Below are 24,391 nucleotides of genomic sequence, written 5' to 3'. Positions count from 1 at the left end.
AGGGCCTTCTCTAAGCCTCGACCTCCAGACCCAGGGCATTTTGCAACTGGGAAACACCTGGGGGGTAAATGTCCAGGTGTTCAACAACCCCCCCATAGGACTCTGGCACTGAGGCCTGTGTGGTGACGGCCTCTACATCCCTTCTGGTACTGCGACAGAGGCTACTTCTCTTCTGGGGCCTGTACCTGAGCTGATTAGGCCTTCCATTCTTATATGGATTATCAAATATAATTGTGGCCTACATCTACCTCTCCCCTTGTTGTGATAACTTATTCTACAATATAAATGTCAGGGCGTAAGTGCTGTCCTACGAGGATCGTTACTATGTAAAAGGAGCCTCATCGCTGCATCGGGCTGAACTGGTCCCCTGGGGCTATTCTCTCGCTTGGCAATGTATTTTTCACCTGATCATCCCCAGGAGACTTCGTACATGCCGGCTGCTAGGAAAAAAAGTAAGAGCATTGCTCAGAAATCCCTTACAATATACTTGCTGAAGATGCAGGAAACTTGCAGCATGTCCCAAGATAATGCCAACCGAGCATACCCATTCTGCCTCACACAGGATACCGCAGCTCATCCATCTACACAGAACAGTGGGTATGTACAGCAGCTTACAAAGGGGGACTTGGAATCCTGTTTAAAGACTATGTACACTAAACTGGCTGCTAAATTCCAGTTGCAGCTTCATTAAAGTACAAACGTCCTTTCTCAGGAAATAGCTGTGCTGGGTTCTAGAACAGATTGCTTAGAAACAAAACATGACGAGCTCAGCTTGGCCTATGGCGAGCTCTCCAGAGATCATGACCATCTACAAACGGCCTTTACGCAGCTGCAGGCGCAGGTCGAGGATCTTGATAATCGTAATTGTAGGAACAATCTGTGTATTCAGGGAATCCCAGAGACAGTAATCGATCTTTCACAGGCTACAATCAAATTGTTCAAATCCCTCCTTCAGGACTATGACACTAGATCCTTTGCTTGCGATCGGATACATAGAGCTCTGCGTCCAAAGCCTCCTAACGATAAGCCACTTTGTGACATTGTTCTGTGTATGAAAGATTTCCTGATTAAAGACGATATACTCAGAGCTGCTCACAACACCCCTGTGATCTCCTTTGAAGGCTCAACTCTGCACATTTTCCCAGATGTCTCTCCGGCCACATTAGAGAAATGTTGGAAAATCACATCTGCTCTTTTCTTGGCCCGGATTCGTTACAAATGGGCTTTTCCCTTTAAGCTGATAGTTCCACACAATGCAGCACATATACAGCCACAACTCTTCTGGAGGGGCGAGAAATCCTGGCAAAGTTGGGTCACTCTCACCTGACCAATCAGGATTTATCCCAGATAGACTTATCACAGACAATATACAGTATGCCTCACATTAAATGTTATTCAGGATGCTAACCTGCACTCTAAAGAAGTGCTGTTGTTGAGCCTGGACATCAATAAGGCCTTTGATAGTGTCCTCTGGCTATATTTATTTTCACTGTTGCAGAGGTTGGGCTTCAGTGACAAATTTCTGTTGGGTGTACATGCTCTATATGCCTCCCCACAAACAAGAATTAGACACCCAGGCTGCAACTCTGACTTTTTTACAGTAGGCAGAGGTACCCATCAGGGTTGCCCGCTTTCACCCTTACTATTTGTGTTAGTTTTGGAACCCTTGGCAATTGCTATAAGAACCCAGACATTTCAGGATACCCACTTCTGGTCTCACAATTTAAATTATGTATGTATGCAGATGATGTAATGTTTTTCCTTACTAACCCGTTAGTTTCATTGCCTAATTTATGCACATTATTGAATGATTTTGCATCCACATTGGGTCTTACTGTAAATTTTACTAAATCAATTGTCATGCCTATTAATGTCACTGAATCCCTGAGTGCATCCTCTCTGTTCCTCTTTCCCATTTCGCTGGGCCACAGACCGGATTTCATACCTGGGTATCTATCTTAAACCTAGATACTCGAGATTATTTGCAGCTAATTACCCACCATGTGTGTCACGCCTCTCTACTTTGTTACAGATCTGGCATGGATATCCTATCTCATTTTTAGGCAGAGTCACGGTGGTGAAAATGAATGTTTTGCCAAAATTACTTTATTTATTTAGAGTACTCCCAATCTCGATCTCGAAAGCTTTCCTTGATCGTTCTCAACAGCTGATTAACAATTTTATTTGGCGTAATAAACACCCTTGTTTTACCTCATCTGTCCTTTATTAGTCGCAACAGACGGGTGGCCTCGGACTCCCCAATTTTTGGCTCTATTACCTGTCGGCCCGCTTTACACAACTATCACAATGGGCGACTATTAACTCCCAGATCCCTTGGGTCAGATTTTAATCTCAATCTATACGCCCATTCTGTTTACCCGGTCTACAATGGACAACCCCCCCCCCCACGCTCGTTGTCGACCCATAATTCAATTGTCGCCCATTCATTGATAGTTTGGTCCCGTTATAAACTTAAATTAAATCTTGTCTCCTCTGTTTCACTGGGTTCGTCATTTTTTGGTGACCCGAATTTGGTCGTGGCATTTTCGTCTCCACAGGCATTTTGCTGGTGGTACGAACGATCCCTTATTAGATTATCTGACTTTCAAAGAGGTGGGTCTTATATCACTTTTGAGACATTACGAACACTTCTCGATATCCCACTACACAAATACTATCATTATCGGCAAATAAGACATTTTTTCAACTCACATTTTGGTTTGATACCTTTGTCCCCTATTACATTTTTTGAATGTATCAGCTGTGACTCTCCTAGGGGTAGGGGTCTTATCTCAGATTTGTACCTCCTTTTTTGGCAACTATCTTTCCTTCACCCCCTTTATATAGACAGAAATGGGAAGCTGATAGTGGTGTTACCGTCTCTGTAGAGGTCTGGGACTCCATGGTGGATACCATACGTAAGAGCTATAGATCTCTTTCTGTTCCTGAGATGGCCCTTAAAGTATTAACCCACTGGTATTATACCCCCTCTAGACTACACATCATGTTCCCAGAGACGTCCCACCTTTGCTTCCAGGGTTGTAGCCTAGCTGGCACCCTTTTTACATACATTTTGGGCCTGTCCAGGCCTTAAACATTGTAAAACCTGCATCTGTTGGTACCATTGACAGCACTAGCACAACACGTATTATGTTTGTGCCCCTCGTCAAAAGCGCTCCCAAACACCTCTAAATAATGTGTGCAGTGTGGTGATTTTACATACATCCACCTGATGCACTTATTCTCCCAAACTGTTAGTAATAACACTTCTACTGCAGGCAGACATAGCTAAACCACTACCTTACAATTACCAGCAACATAAACCTACTGTAAAGCGCAAACATTTGGTCATTGGCTGCTTATCTGATAGACCTGATCGGTTAGTGGTGTCAAACTGGTGGCCCTCCAGCTGTTGTGAAACTACAAGTCCCATAACGGCTCTGCCTTTGGGAGTCATGCTTGTAATTGTCAATCTTGCAATGTCGCATAGGACTTGCAGTTTGGCAACAGCTGGAGGGCTGCCAGTTTGACACCTGTGTGATAGGCAGTCTATGGACCAACTGAAGGTGCGCCACAGCAGGCCGACATGCTTCTAATTGTGAGCCAACGCGTTTGCCTCAACCTGCAATTAATTGCTGTTACTGGCAGGAGATACATTGTATCTCTTTCTCTCTTTTGTTTCAGAGAGAAAAAAATTGAGTGTAAAAATAGTAATTATTATGAATAATAATAATACATACCTAGATAAAGGTTTGATCTAGATCAGTGCCAGGGTTAGTGTTTGGGTCAAGGATCAGGGTCAGGTTTTTTTTTTTTTGTCAGGAATTTATTTTATTTTTTTAATTAGTATCAGTGTCAGTAGTAAAAAACTAAATGTGCACTATTGTTCCTGGGCTGTACTATGGGTAAAAACAACAGCTAACATACACATATGTGGTATCATTGTGATCACAGGAGAATTTATTTTGAGTTTTTCTTTGGTGATAGGTTATGGTAGTAGCAAGAAGTATACAGCTACATTTAAAAAAAATATATTTTGTTTTTCCAATTTTGGCCAGTTTTCCTTTGATAATAAAAAAAAAAATCAGGAGATATCCATTACCATTCACCCAAATTAAATTTCAATTTGTCCTGAAAAAAAACCAAGGTATAATCCATTTGGATTCACAAAGTAGTTGTGATGATATGCACGGTTTTACTAACACATGTCAAAGTTGCAAATTGTGCTTAGGCATTTAGATTTGTTTTACCCTCAGGTGCGAAGAGATTAAGAATCACTGACCCATAAAAAGTATGCAGCCACTGAAGTTAACACTCGTGATCTGTATACTCATTATAGGTCAGTGATCTAGAATGAAAGATAGCAAGCAAAAGTGGCCTAAAAATGTATCTCAAACAGGTTTCCTTTGAGTAAAATGTTTTATTTCCCAAAAGATATGGACAGATACAGTAGCTTTGTGATGTAGTTTGTTATAACAATGAAGTCATGCTACTGCAAATTTTATTTATTTCAGGTACTTATATAGCGCCGTCAATTTATGCAGCGCTTTACATATATATATTGTACATTCACATGAGTCCCTAACCCTCAAGGGGGGTACAATCTAAGGTCCCTAACTCACATTCATATACAAGGGCCAATTTTAGACAGGATCCAATTAACCTACCAGCATGTCTTTGGAGTGTGGGAGGAAACCGTAGTACCCAGAGGAAACCCATGCAGGCACAGGGAGAACATGCAAACTCCAGGCAGGAGGTGCTGTGGCTGGGATTCGAACCAACGACCCTAGTACTGTCAGGCAGAAGTGCTAACCATTTAGCCACTGTGCTAATAATTTATGTGCAAATAATTTATGTATTCGGTCACATAGTATAAATATAATATACACAAAAATCACTGGTTGTTGATGCTTCTTTGCTTCTAAGTACTTTTAGTGAATTTGATATTCTTATATGTTTTTCCCATAGAGGCAGAAGCTTCTTGAACTTATTGGTGATGCAAAGCTTCCATTCGTTACTCCAAAAGATGAAACCTTCTATGAGCTGGTATGTAACCAATTTTTCTGTGCAAGCAGTCCTTCAGATAGTCAAAAATTTTTGGTTGTCCAGGAGAATCAACAATTCACAAAATGTCAATTTGACTGAATGCTTTATGCAGATTTGTCTAACCTATGCAGAATAGCACACAAGAAGTTAAGCATCGTACACACGGTGACAATATCGGACAAATTATCATTTTTTTTTTGTATGCTAATCTTATATACAAAATGAAGAGGTTACTAGAGGTACGGAAATTTTTGCGTGACAGAGTACAACTGTGGAAGTGATGTAATGTGTTGTTTTGTACTGTAATGTATTTAGTTTCTGAGCATGCATGGTCTTGGTCTTTAAATTTCTTTTTGGATGAATACTGTACTGATTAAACAAAAATAGTTTATTCTTGTATCATATGAGAAACATTTTTGTGTTTGTCCGTTCGGATAATTTCTCTTGAAACGTTTGCAATCGGCTCTTGAAAGCTGTGTACTAACGATCAGATGATCGTACAATCGCTTCAAAAGCAGCATTGTTTTGTCCAGTTTTCTGATCAAGTGTACTAGGCATTAAATGTAAGCTTCTCTTTTCATTAATATATTTAGACAAAGCAACAAGATTTGTGAAATCATCCTGTATCAGTCATCTCCTGCGCTCTGCTTTGTACTGTTTTATTATTGAACAGTAAAGTTATTTGCCCATTTCATTAGCCCTTTCGTACCTCCAGCTTATTCTCCAGGCAAAGATATTGCCACCCCCTGGGTCAACAGACCTATAATTACTGGTTCCCTACCCCCTAATCATACCCTGAGCCCATGAGACATTGAATATGTGAGAAAATCATAGCAGGTGTGGTCTAGAGGAGCTCCTTCCTGACAAGAGGTGAAAATATTTAGGTTCCTAGGGCAATGACTGCAGAAGAGGAGACACATGCTCATAAAGAATAATGGATACAATAGGAATTCATAACAGAGACTGCTATCTTTTATGGTCCATATACACTGGCTTAAAAAAAAGCCAGTGCTCTTGGCAGAAAAAAATGCTAATTTTGAGCGTTTTTTGTATTAGTGTTTAGGAGCTTTTAGCAGCTTTTAGGAGCATTTAGCATAAACTGCTCTCAAAACCACAAAACAGAAGGGGTTTTTTTTCCCTGTCTGTAAATGCTGGGTATAAAATATGCCTCTAAATGACCTAATGTGCATGGACAGATAGGATAGCATTATTTGCTTCTACAGTCAAAACACTAAAGTCCTGTGTGTTCTTACCTCCTTGCTGCAGTGCTGTTCCTGATTCCTTTCACATGTGTGATTTGTCTGTGCTCACTTATGGGCGTTGTCTGCTATTCTCTGGGTCTATTTCCTTCCCTTCCATCACTTCCTGGCCCGCCTCCTAGTTTGCTTGTCTATATAAGACATGCTTAGTCTAGCCTACTTTGCCTGAGCAACTTCTTAGTTCTCTGAGCTCTTGTCTGTTGCTTATCCTGTATCCTGTATCTGACTACCTGTGTACCAACCCCGGCTTCGTCCACTGACTGTGCTTGAATTCCAACCTTCCTGACCTCAGCTTTTCTACCTGCTTCCCTGTTGTCTCCTGCCATTACACTCTGCTCACGGGAGTGGTCTCTGCATCCTCAGCTGGGGGTCGCGACCTGGTTCTTGCTTGCTGGAAATCCATCCCCACCATCAGGGGCTCTGGTGTAGAAGCAGGCTGGGGCTTAGACTTCGCACCCTGGGGAACCTCGAGTTGGCGGTCTACAAGGGCTCACTATCACAGGTTTGTGACAGTCTACTCAGGCCATGAGCTCCTCGGAGACACCGCAGCCTCTCCTGGAACAACTTCAGTGTTTGGCGCAGAGAGTCGATGTCCAGCAGACCTATCAAGAACGTATTATGCAGTGTCTACAGGAACTTTCCTCCCGGTTGGATCAGCTGCAGGTTGTGTCCTCTTCCTTACCCTCTGTTTTGGCTCCTGCTCCGGTTCCTGCTGCTCCAACCCCCCCTGTTCCTCCAGTGGAACACAGTCCTTCAAAATTCCAGCTGCCCCCACCTCCTCGCTTCTCTGGTAATCCCAAAGCTTGTCAGGGCTTCATCAATCAGTGCTCAATTTGCCATTTTTCTACTGATCGTTCCAATTACTGATCGTTCTAAGGTGGCATACATGATTTCCCTCCTTTCTGGTGAAGCACTGGCTTGGGCCTCACCACTGTGGGAGCGTCAAGATCCAACTATTTGCAGTCTCTCAGCCTTCCAGCAGGCTTTCCGGAAAACCTTTGATGTGCCCAGCAGGACTTCATCTTCTGCAGGAGCACTTTTTCGGCTTCGTCAAGGTAGCATGACTGTTGGACAATATGCAGTTCAGTTTAGCACCTTAGCTTTGGAACTGGCATGGAAAAATAAGGCCCTTTCTACAACCTTATGGCAGGGTCTAGCAGACTGTATTAAGGACAAACTAGCTTGAAGAACCATACCTACCATCCTGGATGACTTGATTGCTCTTAGCATCCAAATTGATGTTCGCTTCCAGGAGCATGATCTGGAAAGGGCTGGTCCACGTTGCCCCCCAGTGGGCTCATTAGCTCCTGTTTTCCAGAAGTCACCTGATCAATCTACCTCTGCAACAGTACCAGCAACTGAAGAGCCTATGCAGTTAGGTCGAACACGCTTCACTCCACAAGAGCGATCATGTTGCCTAAGACTTGGTCTATACCTTTACTGTGGGGCTGAAGGTCATATAATTAAGTCCTGTTCTGTCCGTCCGGGAAACTCTTGGGTCTAGCTCACTCCAAGGTAGGTGATCTAGACCAGAACCTGAATTCCGCCACCTTCCCTCGATTTATCATACCTGTCTTCATTCATTGGGCCCTGAACTTGTACCAGGTTTCTGCCTATGTGGACTCTGGGGCAGCTGGGAACTTCATCAAGCAATCATTGGCTGCTGAATTGTGCATTCCTTTTGTCCCCTTGCTGACACCCCTATCAGTATCTGCAGTTGATGGCTCTACCTTGACCTCTACGGTTCCGAACTAACTCCATTACAAAGCATTTTGGTGTTCTTCATCATGAGTAAATGTCCTTCCTGATCCTTCCTAAGTCTTCAAGTCCCATCATTCTTGGACTTCCATGGTTGCAGAAACACTCATCCTATCTAGACTGGAACTCTGGCCAAGTATTGTCTTGGGGGGTCACAAAGCCATTGGACTTGTCTCCCTAAAGTGCTCCCACCTCTCTGTGTACCTGTTGCTGAAGTCACCACCTCTCCAATGCTCCCTCTGCATTATCAGGCCTTCCAAAATGTCTTTTGTAAGAAAGCTGCTAACTGCCTCCTCATCGTCCCTACGATTGTACTATTGATCTCCAACCTGGGACTTCTCCACCTCATGGTAAAGTCTACCCTCTCTCCTTTCCTGAGACTCAAGCTATGTCTGAGTATGTCCAGGAAAAATCTGCAAAAAGGATTTATCTGTAAGTTCAATTCTCCTGCTGGGGCTGGCTTCTTCTTTGTGGAGAAAAAAGATGGTACTCTCCGGCCCTACATTGATTATAGAGGTCTCAATGCAATCACTGTTAAGAAACGGTACCCTTTGCCTTTTATTTCTGAACTCTTTGACAGGCTCTGAGATGCTCGAATTTTCACAAAGCTAGACCTCCGTGGAGCATACAATCTGGTTAGGATCCGTGAGGGTGATGAGTGGAAAACAGCTTTCAATACTAGAGACAGGCATTATGAATACCTTGTAATGCCCTTTGGCTTGTGTAATGCCGCAGCCGTATTTCAGAACTTTATTAATGATATTTTTTCTGATCTCTTATATGTTTGTGTCATTGTCTATCTGGACAACATACTCATCTTTTCTCCTGATTTGCACACTCATCATCAGCATGTATGTACTGTCCTTCTACGTCTTCGGGACCACTGCCTGTATGCAAAGTTAGAGAAGTGCCTCTACGAGCAAACCCAGGTTCCTTTTTTAGGCTACATAGTCACGGATAAAGGGCTGCTTATGGATCCTGCCAAACTCCAAACCATCTCCAACTGGCCTCAGCCCTCTGGTTTGAAAGCCAGCGCTTCTTGGGATTCACCAACTTCTACCACCAGTTCATTCCTGACTATTCTTTGCTGGTAGCCCCAATCCTTCTTTAACCCGGAAGGGTTTCAATGCCAGAACCGGGCCTCCTAAAGCAGTCAAGGCATTCCACAAACTAAAATCCACCTTTCACCCTGCTTCTTTTCTCGTACATCCGGACATTTTCCAGCCTTTCTTCTTGGAGGTAGATGCTTCATCTTTGGGAGTGGGGGACGTCCTTCTCCAAATGCATGATGGTAAGCTCTGTCCTTGTGCCTTCTTCTCGAAGAAGTTTTTGGATGCTGAAATGAATTACACCATCGGGGATCGGGAACTGCTGGCTATTAAACTGGCACTACAAGAATGGTGACATCTGCTGGAGGGATCTCCACATTGTATCCTGATTTATACAGATCATAAGAACCTCAAGTATCTGCAATCCATCCGGCGTTTGAATCCCAGACAAGCGCAATGGGCTCTCTTCTTTTCCAGATTTAACTTTGACATTACCTTCTGGCCCGGTTAAAAAAATGCCCGTGCAGATGCCTTGTCCAGATCATTTGACGTTGCTGACTGTGAGTGTCATATTGAACCGGAAACAATTATTTCTGCCAGTCGTATCCTGGCCACCACTCATCTTCAGTCTAGATGCATCTCACCCAGAAAGACCTTTGTGGCAGGCGCCCTTCCCTCCAAGCTACTCAAATGGGCACATGACTCTAAACTCTCTGGACATCCTGGTGTGCAACACACCTATGCCTTTCTGCAGCATCATTACTGGTGGCCCTCACTGCGGAAGGATGTTGAAGAATATGTTCAGGCTTGCTCCATTTGTGTGCAGTCTAAGTCCTCCACATCTGCTCCTGCAGTTCTTTTACCTCTACCTGTTCTAGATGAACCTTGCCGTTGCATATTCATGGACTTTATTTCTAAACTACCCCCCTCAGCAGGTTCCACCATTATCTGGGTGGTTGTGGACAGGTTTTCTAAAATGTGTCAACTAACTTCACTGCCAGGACTACCTTCTGCCGTTACTTTGGCTTCCAAATTCATTAAGGAAATCTTCCGTCTTCATGGTATGCCCTCTCACATTGTTTCTGATAAAGGTGTTCAATTTGGATCAAGTCAGGAAGTCCGTAAGATTGGGTAGACCTTCTACCCTGGACAGAGTTTGCCCTTAATAACCATGCCAGTGCCAGTACAGGTGAGTCTCCCTTTTTCACTGTGTATGGTCGTCATCCTTCTGTACCATTTCCTGTTTCCATCTCTTCTGCAGTGCCCCTGGCTGCAGAGGTAGAACAATCATTCAATTCCATCTAGACAGAGGTTTCCAAGAATTTACGTCTGGCAGCTTCCAAGTATAAAGTAGCTGCAGATCATCTTCGTCGTGTGGTTCCCAAATTTCTCCCTGGTGACAAGGTTTGGCTCTCTACCAAGAATATCCATCTACGAGTATCCTCTATGAAATTTACTCCACAGGTTTTCCCATCCTCATCGTCATCCTTCCCCAATAGTGAGTATTTCGGATCAGTATGAAGTCAAGCAAATCTTGGATTCCAAATTAATCAGAGGGAAGCTTTTGTATCTAATTGACTGGAAGGGATATGGTCCTAAAGAAAGGTGTTGGATTCCTTCTACTGATGTTTCTGCACCCCATCTCTAGTGGAATTTTTTCATCAGAAGTTTCCTCTTAAGCCTGCCCTAAACAAATGGGGAGACCTCATAACGGGGGTTGCCTGCAGTTTCTTGTTTGTGTATTATTACCTTCTTACTGCAGTGCTGTTCCTGATTCCTTTCACATGTGCGGGTGTGGTTTGTCTGTGCTCACCTATGGGTGTCGTCTGCTATTCTCTGGGTTTTATTTCCTTCCATCACTTCCTGGCCCGCCTCCTAGTTTGCTTGTCTATATAAGACATGCTCAGTCTAGCCCACTTTGCCTGAGCAACTTCTTAGTTCTCTAAGCACCTGTCTGTTGCTATTCCTGTATCTGACTACCCATCTACTGACCCCAGCTTCGCCCACTGACTGTGCTTGATTTCCACCCATCCTGACCTTGGTTTGTCTACCGGCTTCCCTGTTGTCTCCTGCCATTACACTCTGCTCGCGCGAGTGGTCTCCGCATCCTCAGCTGGGGGCCGTGACCTGATTCTAGCTTGCTGCAAGTCTATCCCCACTATCAGGGGCTCTGGTGAAGAAGCAGGTTGGTGCTTAGACTCCGTGCCCTGGGGAACCCCCGAGTTGGCGGTCTACAAGGGCTCACTACCACAGGTTCGTGACACTCTAGGAACAGCATTTTTTAAGCCAGTGTACATGGACCCTAAATGTGGGGGGCTACAAGTCAGTACAATAATTTGAAGTCAGTGCTGTTTTTCAGATTTTTGCTATTCATGGCCTGTTCGTACAAGCAAAGCCTAGGACCCAGTATGCTAAGACAGTGGTCAAGATTTTGCATATACAGGGCTGTTACAAGTATTACAATTGTAATAAATGCAACTCATTGATCTGTGAAGAACATTTCACACATCCTCACATACAGGGCTACATGAATTGCAAAACTGACTATTGTGTCTACATCCTAAAATGCCCATGCTCCCTGGTTTATAGCAATTTGTTTCTCACTTTGCACTTCTTTCCTCCCTTTAGGAACATGTGAGCTGCACGTCATGCACATTCTGCTTCTTTTTCTCTGTATCTTTCCTGTTCTATTCTTTTTTTTTTTTTTCCTTTTCTTTTTGCCCATTTGTTTATCTTTTCCTTGTTTTTTTTCTCTTTATTTCTTCTTTTTCTTTTTTCCTTTTTCCTTTTTCTTCACTTTTATTTTTGCTTTTCTTCTTTCAGGTATTTACCGTATTTGCCGGAGTATAAGACGACTGGGCGTATAAGACGAACCCCTACTTTTCCTGTTAAAATATAGGGTTTGAGCTATACTCGCCGTATAAGACTACCCCTCTTCCAACGCACACCAAATAAAAATGAAAAAACATCAGATTTGATTTCAATATGGTATGCTATTTCAGTATGGTATTCCAATGATGGGGTGCTATTCCTCCCACTGACACCAATGATGGGGCATGATTCCTCCCACTGATACCAATGATGGGGCACTATTCCTCCCACTGATACCAATGATGAGGCACTACTCCTCCCACTGACACTAATGGTGCCCCATCAGTAGTGTCAGTGTGTGAGGAATAGTGTCCCATCATTAGTGTCAGTGGGAGGAATAGTGCCCCATCATTGGTGTCAGTGGATGAAATAGTGCCCCATCATTAGTGTCAGTGGGAGGAATAGTGCCTCATCATTTGTATCAGTGGGAGGAATCATGCCCCATCATTGGTGTCAGTGGGAGGAATAGCACCCCATCATTGGTATCAGTGGGAGGAATAGCGCCCCATCATTAGTCAGTGGGAGGAATAGTGCCCCATCGTTGGTGTCAGTGGGGAGGAGGAATAGTGCCCATGGTTGGTGTCAGTGGGGGAGGAATAGTGCCCCATCATTGGTGTCAGTGGGGAGAATAGTGCCCCATCATTGGTATCAGTGGGGAGAAAAGTGCCCCATCATTGGTGTCAGTGGGGGAGAAATAGTGCCCCATCATTGGTGTCAGTGGGGGAGGAATAGTGCCCCATCATTGGTGTCAGTGGGGGAGGAATAGTGCCCCATCGTTGGTGTCAGTGGGGGAGGAATAGTGCCCCATCGTTGGTGTCAGTGGGGGAGGAATAGTGCCCCATCGTTGGTGTCAGTGGGGGAGGAATAGTGCCCCATCGTTGGTGTCAGTGGGGGAGGAATAGTGCCCCATCGTTGGTGTCAGTGGGGGAGCAATAGTGCCCCATCGTTGGTGTCAGTGGGGGAGGAATAGTGCCCCATCGTTGGTGTCAGTGGGGGAGGAATAGTGCCCCATCGTTGGTGTCAGTGGGGGAGGAATAGTGCCCCATCGTTGGTGTCAGTGGGGGAGCAATAGTGCCCCATCGTTGGTGTCAGTGGGGAGGAATAGTGCCCCATCATTGGTGTCAGTGGGGAGAATAGTACCCCATCATTGGTGTCAGTGGGGGAGGAATAGTGCCCCATCGTTAGTGTCAGTGGGGGAGAGGAGCGGCTGCTCCTTCTTTCAGTTCGGCAGCTTGATTTTCGCGGAGCCGTTCGGCTCCGCCTCCTCACCGGTGATTGGTTGCCTGTGTGCGCTGGCGCCCAATCACCGGTGAAGAGGCGGAGCCGAGCGGCCGTGCGACCATCGAGCGGCCGAACTGAAAGAAGGAGCAGCCGCGCTTCCTGGACCGGATCATCGTGGGACCGGGACCGGAGCCAGGTAAGGTACAGCAGCCCCTCTGCCCACCCCTGTACTTAGTGTCCATTGGAGGACACCGCCCCTGGAAAAAGTGCCGCCCTGACACACCGGCTCGGCGTATAAGACGACCCCCGACTTTTCAGAAGATTTTCAGGGGTTGAAAAGTAGTCTTATACGCCGGCAAATACGGTATATCTAGTATAATACATTTGTTCCCTATTTTTATTTATTTATTGTTTTATTTTTATTCTTTTTTTTTCCCTCATCCTGTTATTTTATATGATTTTATTTCTAATTAATTTTGTTTAATAATTTTTCATTTTTTTTTTTTTTTTTTTATCTTTTACTTTTTTTTTATAATTTACTTTTTTTTAACTTTTAAAGAGTGTACAACAAACATAGTTGCATAGAATTGTGAAATAGCAATCACAAGGCAATAAAAGAACAAAGAAACAGGCTCATCAATGAGAGGCATATAGGTACATACAATGTCAATGCATAACAGTGAATTAGCCATTATTTTCAGACAACTGAGTAGGTAAATAGGAAAGGGAAAGATCCCATGGTTCCCAAACTGCTTCAAAGATGGTGACAAGGTTAGTATGAAATGCAGTGAGGTACTCCATTCTTCTAATTTCTGCTACGACCTTCACCAATTCTGAATGTGTAGGAGGCATAGTAGAAAGCCAATGCATAGGAATGGTTCTCCTGGCCACTGCAAAAGCATGGGAGGATAGTTTCCTGGCAATTTTGGAGAGGCCTTGAAAAGTCAGGCCCAGCAAAAAGTGGATTTGCTCAAATAAAATGGGAACCTGTAAAAGTAGCTGCAAAAGATTAAGCACCTCTATCCAGAAAAGTGCAGTGTGTTGGCAAGTCCAAAAAATATGGAAGAGAGTGCCTGTTTCCTCAGGAGTCCTATACCAAAACATCAGTATTTTATAAGTGTTTTGTTAATATACTACACAAATAGGTCTGGAGGCAGCCTCCCAAATCCTTCTACATTGATCCAAGGCATTATCACATTGGAGGATTCAGGGTCATTTGCGCATATAAAGGTGTGCATTAATGGAAAGGGGACAGGCGTCTTGAAGCATTTTATAGGTAGAGGAAATTATGCCCCGTTGGTAGGGACCCTGAATGCAGATGCGTTCAAAGAGAGTAGGCTTCTCAAGGATTAGAGATGGTGCTTTGGAGGTGAAAAAGTGATGTATCTGCAGATAAACATAATACTGGTTAGATGACATACAAATGGCTTTTTGAATCTTAGAATATAATTTAAGTTTACAAGTCACTCGGTGGACCAAGTGTCACAATTGAAATAGATCAGCCTTGGCCCAAGGACTCACGTGAGCCAAAGCCAAACTATCAGGTTGACTGGGATTAAATACAGTATGACATTGGTCAGGGGGGAACACAGAAAAATCAGGGTGAATCTAACCCTACACCGCCTCCATATAGATAATGTAAAGTGCATGGGCCCAAGCAGGAGATGTTTGTAAGGGGCGGTTTCAATGTTGGTCATAGACCAGAGTAAAGAGCAAAGGTGCATTGGACCCAGTTGTAGCCATTCAATCTCGGCCCATTTATTAGGAAGGCGCTGGGAGGACCACAAGACAAGAGTATGAAGGTGGGTAGCCAGATAATATGACACGATATCTGGGGCCCCCAGACCTCCCCTAGATCGAGGAGAGAGAAGGACAGTATGGGCAATTCAGTGGGATTTATTATGCCAGATGAAGTGAAGAAAAGATTTCTGAAGGGAACGCAACTTGGACATGGGAATAGAGGATAATAAAATATATAGTAAGCGCTCATCGACAATCACAGCAGCTGAACATTAAAGGAAAACGCATAAAAAGTCCCAAAATTCATATACAAACAAAATGCAGCACTCTAAAGGAAATGATGAAGAGTGATAATAAACACAGTCCAGTGAAAAACAGTGCTCCATGATTCCCAGTGCAAATGGCAGAAATTCACACTAACCAGAATGCGTATAAGTAATACGCATGTGTATATATATCCTGAAGACCCCCCTCTCTTCTCAGGTCTGGTCAGAGAAATGGCTGGGAAAGATGGAAATCCTACGCCCTCATGTGGTGAAAGAGTGGTCCTGCAGGTCAGGGAAGTGTCAATCTGGATGAGCCTCCCCCTTCACAGGAGCTGACGCAGGGATCACTAGGGCAATAAGAGGTCCGATCCAGTAGACAGAGATATACTGTAGGTAGGTGTTCCCATGACACAAGAACACAACTGCAAAGGCAAGGGCAGGGTTAAAGACGGCTCCAGTCAGGGGTGCACCTTTTCTCATTAGCAGTATATAGCAGTCTTGTGACTTCTATCAGTGTCCAGCCCAGCACTATCTAAAGCTTGTAGGAGAAGTTTTCTTTCTGCTCTTGGAGGATGGAAATCCCCTGACCTCTGACAGAGGGACAGAGGGAGTCGGGGACTTATTGACAAGATCAATCGGGTCAATGGTCCTCCTGGTGTTATCTGCGGTGTGTCTAGCCGGGACAAAGCCCACCTGGTCGCTGTATAAGCTTGGAGATACACTTGACCAGTCTATTAGCTAGAATTTTCGTAAAAATCTTGTAGTCAGAATTTAATAAAGCTATAGGACGATAGTTATCTGGAAGGGAATGATCTTTATCTGGCTTGGGGATCATAGAAATGTATGTGCAAGTAAAATCATTGTGTGGGCATGACCCCTTCAGGAGATCCACGAAACAAAACCAGAAGATGGGGGACTAAAATGCAGATAAAGGATTTGTAATATGAATAAGGAAGACAGTCCGGCCCTGGGGACTTATGAGGAGGAAGATGTTTGACAACATCCAATAATTCTTCAATGGATATGTCCGTGTTCAGAGCTGTGAAGGAAGGTGACAAACATGGCAATTGTAATGGGTCAAAATATTCTTGAAAAGCAGCCAGATGAAGAGGAGGGTGAGTATCAGGGGCTAGGCAGTTATAAAGCTTGTCATAGTATTCCCCAAATATTATAGCCATAACATGCGGGTCATATGTGGGTTTGCCATCAGACTGGAGTAGGTGGCCCGGTTGTGAGGGGAACATTTGGGATTTAAGTCTATTTACAAGCATACAATGCGATTTATTAGAAAACTCATAACATTTTTGCCTAACCAAGGTGAGAGACTGAGCAGTTTTTTGCAGATCAAGAGCCCTGATTCGATCTCGTATAATTAAGTTGAAAATAATCATCCAGACCCCAAGAGAACTCTTCTCAAAGTTGTTCCGAGCACAAAAAACTCTAATTGAGGTGCCAGTGACAAACCTTAGGGGAGGAGGTAGGAAAAGGAGATCAAGTGACCATGAGGCATGATCTGACCAAGTCATCGGGTTGATCTCTGAGGAAAGCAAAAAGGGGATCGGGGGGGCGGTGACAAAAAAAATGATCCAATTGAGATCCATACAATGTGGAGTAGAATAAAACGTGAATTGCCTATAGAGAGGAAGTTTGACTCGCCAGGTGTCAAAGAGGTGATGCTCCCTGATGAATTTACGGAAAGCAGTTGAGGAGGAGCATAGTCTCTTCGACGGAGTGGGTGCAAAAAGCACTTTCCTATCTTTGTGAGGGGACATAAGCATGTTAACCCCCCCCCAACATTCATGCATGAAGTAGATAGGGAACACAATTTATCAAGGGTTTGAGAGAGAAATAACAACTGGCCAGAGTTGGTTGCATACAAATTCCAAAGCACAAGTGGAGAGCTCTCGTACATACATTCCAGGAAGATATATTGACCAAGTGGGTCAACCCAAGAGGAGGAGACGCTCAGGGAGCAGTGTTTCCGAATCAAAATAGCTACCTCAGCTTTCCTAGAGGGATCACAAGCCAAGTAGGATTGTGTGAAGCTCTTGGAGGCAAAACAAAAAGAGCCATCCTGCCTGAAATGGGTTTCCTGAATGATTATAATATCTGCTTCCGAGGCTCTAAACTCCTTCAGATCCCTCCACCATTTTTAGACTGAATTAAGCCTTTTGACATTATATGACAACAGCTTTAAAGCCATCATGAGACAGTAATAAGTGTAGCAGCTGTGTAACCTGAGCATACAGGAAAATTATCATCTATGAGGCAAAAAAGAGAACAACAGAAATATTAGCATGGCAACAGGCCTAGCACAAACAAATATATCACTCAGAACAGAGGCCATAGGGATTATAGCCAGAAACAAAGATATCATCAGCGATATATACCCAGGATATTGGGAATGTCCCGAGTCGTCAGGGCTGAAAGCCTGCCATACAAGGAAGCAACATGGCAGCTGACCCGAAACGGCAAGTGCCTACCTCAGTGATTCAGAGAACAGCTATAATGAGGACACAACAATTAGGAAAATTGCTAAGGCACACTTGAGGGCACAGGAGCTCAATTAACAGGGCGGGAGACCTGATATGTAAAAGAGTCAGGTGGGGCCCACCAAACCAGGAAGTCAGAGACGTTGAGGAGTGCATGGAAATCTCTTCTTCCCAGGTTTAGCAGGTGTCCAAATCTTGCGTGGCGTAGCAGAGGACCTGGACAGAGTAGGAGGTTGCAGAAAGGCCTCTTCCTGCAGGGGAGGGAGTCCCAACTGTTTAAAAAAGGAGTCTGCTTCATGCAGATCACAAAGTACAACTTGGGCATTATCTTTGGAGACAACTCGCTTGAAAGGGAATCCCCACCGGTAAGCCATTCTGTGCTGCTGGAGATGAGTGGTGACCGGCTTCAAGGCACGCATTTTTGCCAAGCTGATGGGGGATAAATCACTGAAAATTTAAAGTCTGTCTCCTTTAAATTCCAGGGAGGACTTGTTACAGGTGGAAGAGAGCAAGGCTTCCTTGCTGTCAAAGTAGAGAAAATGAATAATAACATCTCTGGGCCTAGTACCCTCAGGAGGCTTCGAGCCCAGTGACCTATGGGCCCGATCCATGCGCCAATCAACATCTGGGACTTTGGGGGCCAGAGTGGTAAACAGAGACAGTAGGTAAAGCTGAAGGTGGGAGTCGGACCTTTTCAGAAATGCCACGGACACAGATATTCTGACGGCGCTTCCTGTTTTCCAGGTCTTCCTGCTGGAGCTGCAGCTGTGACACCAAATGTTTCAGATTTGCATCATCCTCTTCCAGGACATGGACATATTGCACCAATTTGTCAAACTTTCACTCAAGGTGGTCTGTGCGATCTCCCAATTGGTTAATCTCCCTCCTAAGCTCCTGAGCCAGCTTCCCCATTTCATCAGAGATAGTGCGGGTGATATTGCGTAAAAATACTTGCAGTTTTTGTCCTCCAGGATATCCACAATCAGAGAAGGGACCACCGGAGTATGAAGCAAGGCAGTAGGGGCATCTGCGTCTGTCCCCTACATTTCACCGGACCGGGCTTCTGGGCTGCCCAGACCCGACTCTAAACTGCAGTCTGAGCTTGTTCTGTATGGGAACTGGAACGCCTGGGGCATCCCCTGCAAAGGGGTGCCCAGCTCAAAACCATTGCTGAGCCCGTTCAAAGCCACTAGTTTCTGCACCGAGGTAAGGCTGGAAGTCTCCCAGGAGCGGCAGGTGTCACTGAGAGCCACACAGGGGATACTTCCTGCCAACTCCGCTCTTCCTCTGACCCACCCACCTACTACTGTACAGCCTGGCATCTCCCCCAACCCGCCTTTTGCATTCCTGCCGCTCTCCTCCTTTAACCTGCCCTCACAGCACGACTCCTCCCTACCCCCCGGCCTCACACACGTGACAGTCACACCTGCAGACTGCCCGGCAGTGTTGTGCCTGGCTGCGCTCTCCTATCCCACATGGAAGAAAAATATATTTGAAATATATTTTAAAAATACTCTTCCCAAATATATTGACATATATTTGAAATACTACAATTCTGGCCGTATTCGCATGCAGTATAAAATATATATATATATATATATATATATATACTGCATGTTGAAATGCATTTTTTATATATTACAAAATATATGAAAATATTATTAAAAATATATTTTTAAAACTATATTCTTCAGATTTTTTTAACATATAAAAAAGTCATTTTAACATATTTTTACATACATTTGTAAATGCATTCCAAAAATGTACATTAAATGTATTTTTAAAGACACGGTATATTTGAAAATGTATTTTAAAAATATTTTTAGAAGAACTCCCTTCTTCTTTTCTCGAGCACATGTTAAGAAGATGTGAGGCTAAGCTGGATGTGTACATTTAGGAGTACCATTGGTTTGGAAATGGGTTTCTTGTATGCAGGGGCGGACTGATCATTTGGAAACTCAGGCACTGCCCGAGGGCTCGGGGTCAGTAGGGGGCCCCATGAGATGCCCCTGGTACCTTTTTCATAGGCTTTTTTGAGTTTGGGCAAGGACACAGGGGCCCCATGATCCCCTATTGTCCGGGGGCCCCATGAGTTGTCAGTCCGCCCCTGCTTGTATGTTGACTACATCAGCAGAGTAGTTACAGGCTTCTTTCCACATGGAGCAGAGTTTGGCCAGATGGTTAAGTCCTTTGACGATGAGTGATAAGAATTTAAGTCCCAGCTTGCATATATATAATATTGGGTGGTGTAGATCTCGCTTGGAGCCAGATGAGGGTTATGCCAGGGATAGAGGTTATGAAGGGGGTCAATAAAAGCAGAGGTGATGTTCATACATGCTTGTGTTGCCAAATGGAAGAAAAAAGTACATCCCAACTCAATACAGGGAACTGTAGGGATATTTAAGCTGTTAATGAGCCAGAAGTTCAAGTAAAGATACAGTTCCAACAGAAAGTTAACAGATCCAACAAAAATTATAGAACAAGATAAAAAGGTGAGACCTCCATTATTCAAGGATGATCTCGAGCAGAATATTATGCCACACATAAACTGGGTGAAAAGGGATTTATAGAGACAAATCCCCACTCCGCCAGGAGTAAAGCAAGGTGCTTGTATTGGAGGTGAGTAGACAGAGCGTGCACCAGGTGGGTTGAGCATTCTGCTTTGTACGGACATTGCTCCATTCCAGATTTGGACACTTGAGGAGGTTGGGATTCAGAGGAGGTTGGTTCAGGGATTATATCCCAGTGCCGTAGGAGGCTAAGCTCTTCTTCCAGAGAGGTTGCATATCAGGGAGAGCCACGATGTTTTATTTCCAGGTTTTCCAGGTACTTCCACTTGTATGACATGTTATGGTTTCTCAGAGCTTTAGTGGTTGAGATGAGGTTCTTTTGTCTTTGTAAAGTGAACTGGGAGAGATCCGGAAGAAGTTGGAATTTGGCTGCTTGTGCTGGCAGTGTATTTGGTTGCCGATAGGCAGCCAAGAGTCATTATTTTACTTGAAAAGAGTGGATCCATAGGATAACATTTCTGGGAATTTCTGTTCGTCCGTGGTGGATTCTATCAGTTGTTAGATCTGCTGAGGTATGTGATGGAATCATAGATAAAAACAGTTCCCAAACAAAATTAGGTAGTTGTGAAGTTTGTATAGATTTGGGTATTCCCTTGATTTTTAAGTTGTTCCTCCGAGATCTGTCTTCAAGATTTGCTTATTTTTCTTTAATCCAGGAAATGTTCTCGGCTTGAGTGGTGTGAACATCTACCAGGGTATATAGTTATCAGTAAAGTTGCACATAAAGCGTTCTACATGGTCACCCGCTCTCCCAATTCTTGCTATTCAAGTTTGGAATGTTTCATGCAAGCCAGCATAACTGTTTGCAAGGATGCTCTGAGTGATAGAAGCATGTCCTTCATCATAGTGTCTGATACTGGCTGTCCACTGGTAGGAAATTATGTTATCAGATCAGTTTTGGAAGTATTGTGTGTAGTGTCAATTTCAGGGTTTACCTCAGTAAGCATGTCATTCTGCTGGTTCTCTGAAGTCTCGTTACATGGTTTTGATTTCACTGGGTTTTGGAATCTAGGTGTGACAGGGCAGGAATCAGGAAAATTGTTGGCCGCCACTGCTTATCTCTGGAAGGCCACTGCTAGAGTTCTGGCTGCGGGCCGAGATGACTGGGGACCGCCACCATTTTGTTGTAGCCGCCGGTTTATCAGCAGGAAGAAACCTGACACTTTCTGGGGGAGAGGCTGCTCTCTTTTACATCGGGGCATTGTGCGGGGGTGTCAGGAGTCAGTGAAGCTGAGTAACAGCAGCATTGGAGTGCATGCGGCTCTGCCGGAGGCAACATCCCAGCGGGTGTGAGAGATCAGAGCATAAGCATCCATCTCGGGCGGTAGCCACACCCCTCCCAACACCCACCATTTTATTATCTAGGATGTCTGCTTTAAAAAAATATATATGTTTGGGGGTTCAAAGTAATTTTCTAGCAAACAATACTGATTTTTTCATGTGAAAAAAAGAATGATCAGAAAAGGCTTGGTCTTCAAGTGGTTTGAAGAGTGAGTGATGTGTGGCATAAGTTTCTAATGCTGTGCATAAAATGCCAAGATACCCCCCCCAAAAAAAAAAAAAAAAAAAAAAATGACCTCTGTTTGGAAAGTTGACACCCCAAACTATTTGTTGAGAGGTATGTTGAGCCAATAGAATTTATTTGTTACCACAAGTTTTTGGAAAATTATTTATTTATTTATTTATTTTTAAACACAAAGCTGTGACTTGAATTATATATCTCTCACACTTGCCATGAGTATATGTGGATTTACTCCCCAAAATACATTCTGCTACTTCTCCCGAGTATGGGGATACCACATCTGAGAGACTTTTTTGGCAGTCTAGCCACATACAGGACCCAAAATGCAATCAACACCTTCAGCCCTTTTAAAGGGCTTTATTTCCTTGTTACACTTCCTGACTACCTATCACAGGCCCTGAAATGCCAGAATAGTACAACTCCCCCAATGACCCCTTTGTGGAAAGTAGACACCCCAAGGAATTTGATAAGAAGCATGGTGAGTATTTTTGATGATCTTGTTCGTTGCCACAAGTTCTTGGAAAATGAAGAAAGAAGACAAAAATGTATTGGGATTTTTTTTTACCAAATACATATAGCAAAATACATTTTGGCCTAAATTTATGAATTTTTTTATAACAGAAATTAGAAAATATCAGGGGTTTTTTTTCAAAATTTTTGGAATGTTTTTGTTTCTAGCACAAAAATAAAAACTCATAGGTGATCAAATACCACCAAAATAAATCTCTATCTGTGTGGAAAAAAAGGACATACATTTTGTTTGGGTACAGTGTTGCATGACTGCGCAATTACCAGTTGAAATAGTGCAGTGCCTAATAGCAAAAAATGGCCTGGCCAGGAAGGGGGGGGGGGGGTAAAACCTCTGGAGGGCAAGTGGCTAAATCTCTTAGATACTATGATGAACACTCACCCGCCATACATAGGTACACCTATTCAATTGCTTGGTAACAGAAATTGCTAATCAGCCAGTCACATGGCAGCAACTCAGTGCGTTTAGGCATCAAGACGTGGTGAAGTTCAAACTGAGCATCAGAATGGGGAAGGGGATTTGTGACTTTGAACGTGGCATGGTTGTTGGTGCCATTCGGGCTGGTATTTAAAAAAAACTGCTGACCTACTGGTATTTTTTGGCAATATGATAATATAACTGTATTGACGTTTGTTTACTGTGCATGCTATACACTAGTAAATACAAGTCTTATGTCTGCCCAGAAAATGCTGCAATGCTATATATGCCTGGCATATGGATATTATAATGTTGATTGATCTTTCTTTTTACTAGTCTTCTTGCTAACCCCTTCACGCCTAAGGGTAAAACAAATCTAAATGCCTAAGCACAATTCTTCAACGTTGACATGTGTTAGTAAAACCGTACATATCGTCACAACTACTTTGTACATCCAGGTGGATTATAACTTGATTTTTTCAGGACAAATTGGGCTTTCATTTGGTGGTAAATGGTAAAGGATAGCTCCTCATTTTTGTTTTTATTATCAAAGGAAATCTGGCCCAAAATAGTAAAAAAAAATATTTTGTTTTATTTAGCTGTGTGTTTCTTGTTTCGACCATAACCTACCACCAAAGAACAACCCAAAATAAATTCTCCAACTCTTGACGATCGCAGCAATACCATATATGTGTATGTTATTTGTTGTTCGTACCCGTAGTACAGCCCAGAAACAATAGTGCACATTTTGTTTTTGTCTTTTTTTTTCTTTTTTTTTTTTACCTAAAACACACTGACACTGACATTAACACTAACTGACACTGATACCATTTTTTTTTTTTTTAAAACCCTGACCTTTGACTCTGACCTTGACCCAAACACTAACCCTGGCACTGAACTAGATCAAACCTTGATCTAGGTATTTTTCCTTTTATTTTTTTCAATATTTATTTATCTTCTTTTTTTTTACAAACATTTTGTTTTTTCTCCCTATGCCAGAAGAACAATGTATCTCTCTTCTCCATTCACAGAGAGAGAAAAAAACAAGGGGGCCTGGCTGTACAGTGACTGATCACTGTCATAGCCAATCAGAGGCTATCACAGCGATCATGTGACCTGGAATCAGGAGATCCGGGTCCCGATCGTTAGAACGGGACCCAAGGCTCTCAGTGACACCGTGATCTCTGTGCTGGGAGCGCGCCAAGCAGCGTGATCCCAGCACAAAGACAGGTACGCAAATATGCGGCCCCATGGAAAAAAGAACAGTACCGTGAGGCCGCATATTTGTGTGACATTGGCGTCAAGGGGCTAAAAAAAATTACTAGTCTTCATGATAAAAAAATTGAGTACAACAGGATATTTATTTATGATTGGTATTCATAACAAAGATGACCAAGCAGTTTTCTAAATAATGTTTTATACATTAGGAATCCATCTGACTCAAGCAGACAGTGACGACTATGATATGTCTTCTGAAACAACCCCTCCTGGTTGGCTGTGGGACAGGGTTTGAGAGGCTGGGAGGGGTGCAATGTAGTGGCAGTTCCAATACACTGAGTTTGTGAAATTTTACTTCTCTGGAAAAGCCAACCTTTCTCCTAACAGAAAAAATAGTATTTCATGCAGTTCTGCATGCTGAATCATCTTTCTG

At 43.5% G+C, this 24,391-nt stretch overlaps 1 protein-coding gene across 1 annotated transcript in view; it reads left to right on the top strand.

The window, feature by feature from the left end:
• The window catches only part of FTO (FTO alpha-ketoglutarate dependent dioxygenase), a 604,671-nt gene that overhangs the window by 103,863 nt on the left and 476,417 nt on the right, over positions 1–24,391 (top strand). Inside the window, exon 2 of the mRNA XM_089689844.1 lies at positions 4,969–5,046. Coding sequence (XP_089545970.1) covers positions 4,969–5,046 — 78 coding nt within the window. The remainder of the gene's footprint in view (positions 1–4,968; positions 5,047–24,391) is intronic.

This window comes from Staurois parvus, unplaced genomic scaffold (assembly GCF_062004578.1).
Source record: "Staurois parvus isolate SC_StPar_1 unplaced genomic scaffold, SC_StPar_1.0 ptg000499l, whole genome shotgun sequence".
In the NCBI taxonomy this organism is placed as follows: Eukaryota; Metazoa; Chordata; class Amphibia; order Anura; family Ranidae; genus Staurois; species Staurois parvus.
Note: the sequence above shows the minus strand (reverse complement) of the source record. Positions and strands in the feature narration are given on the sequence as shown.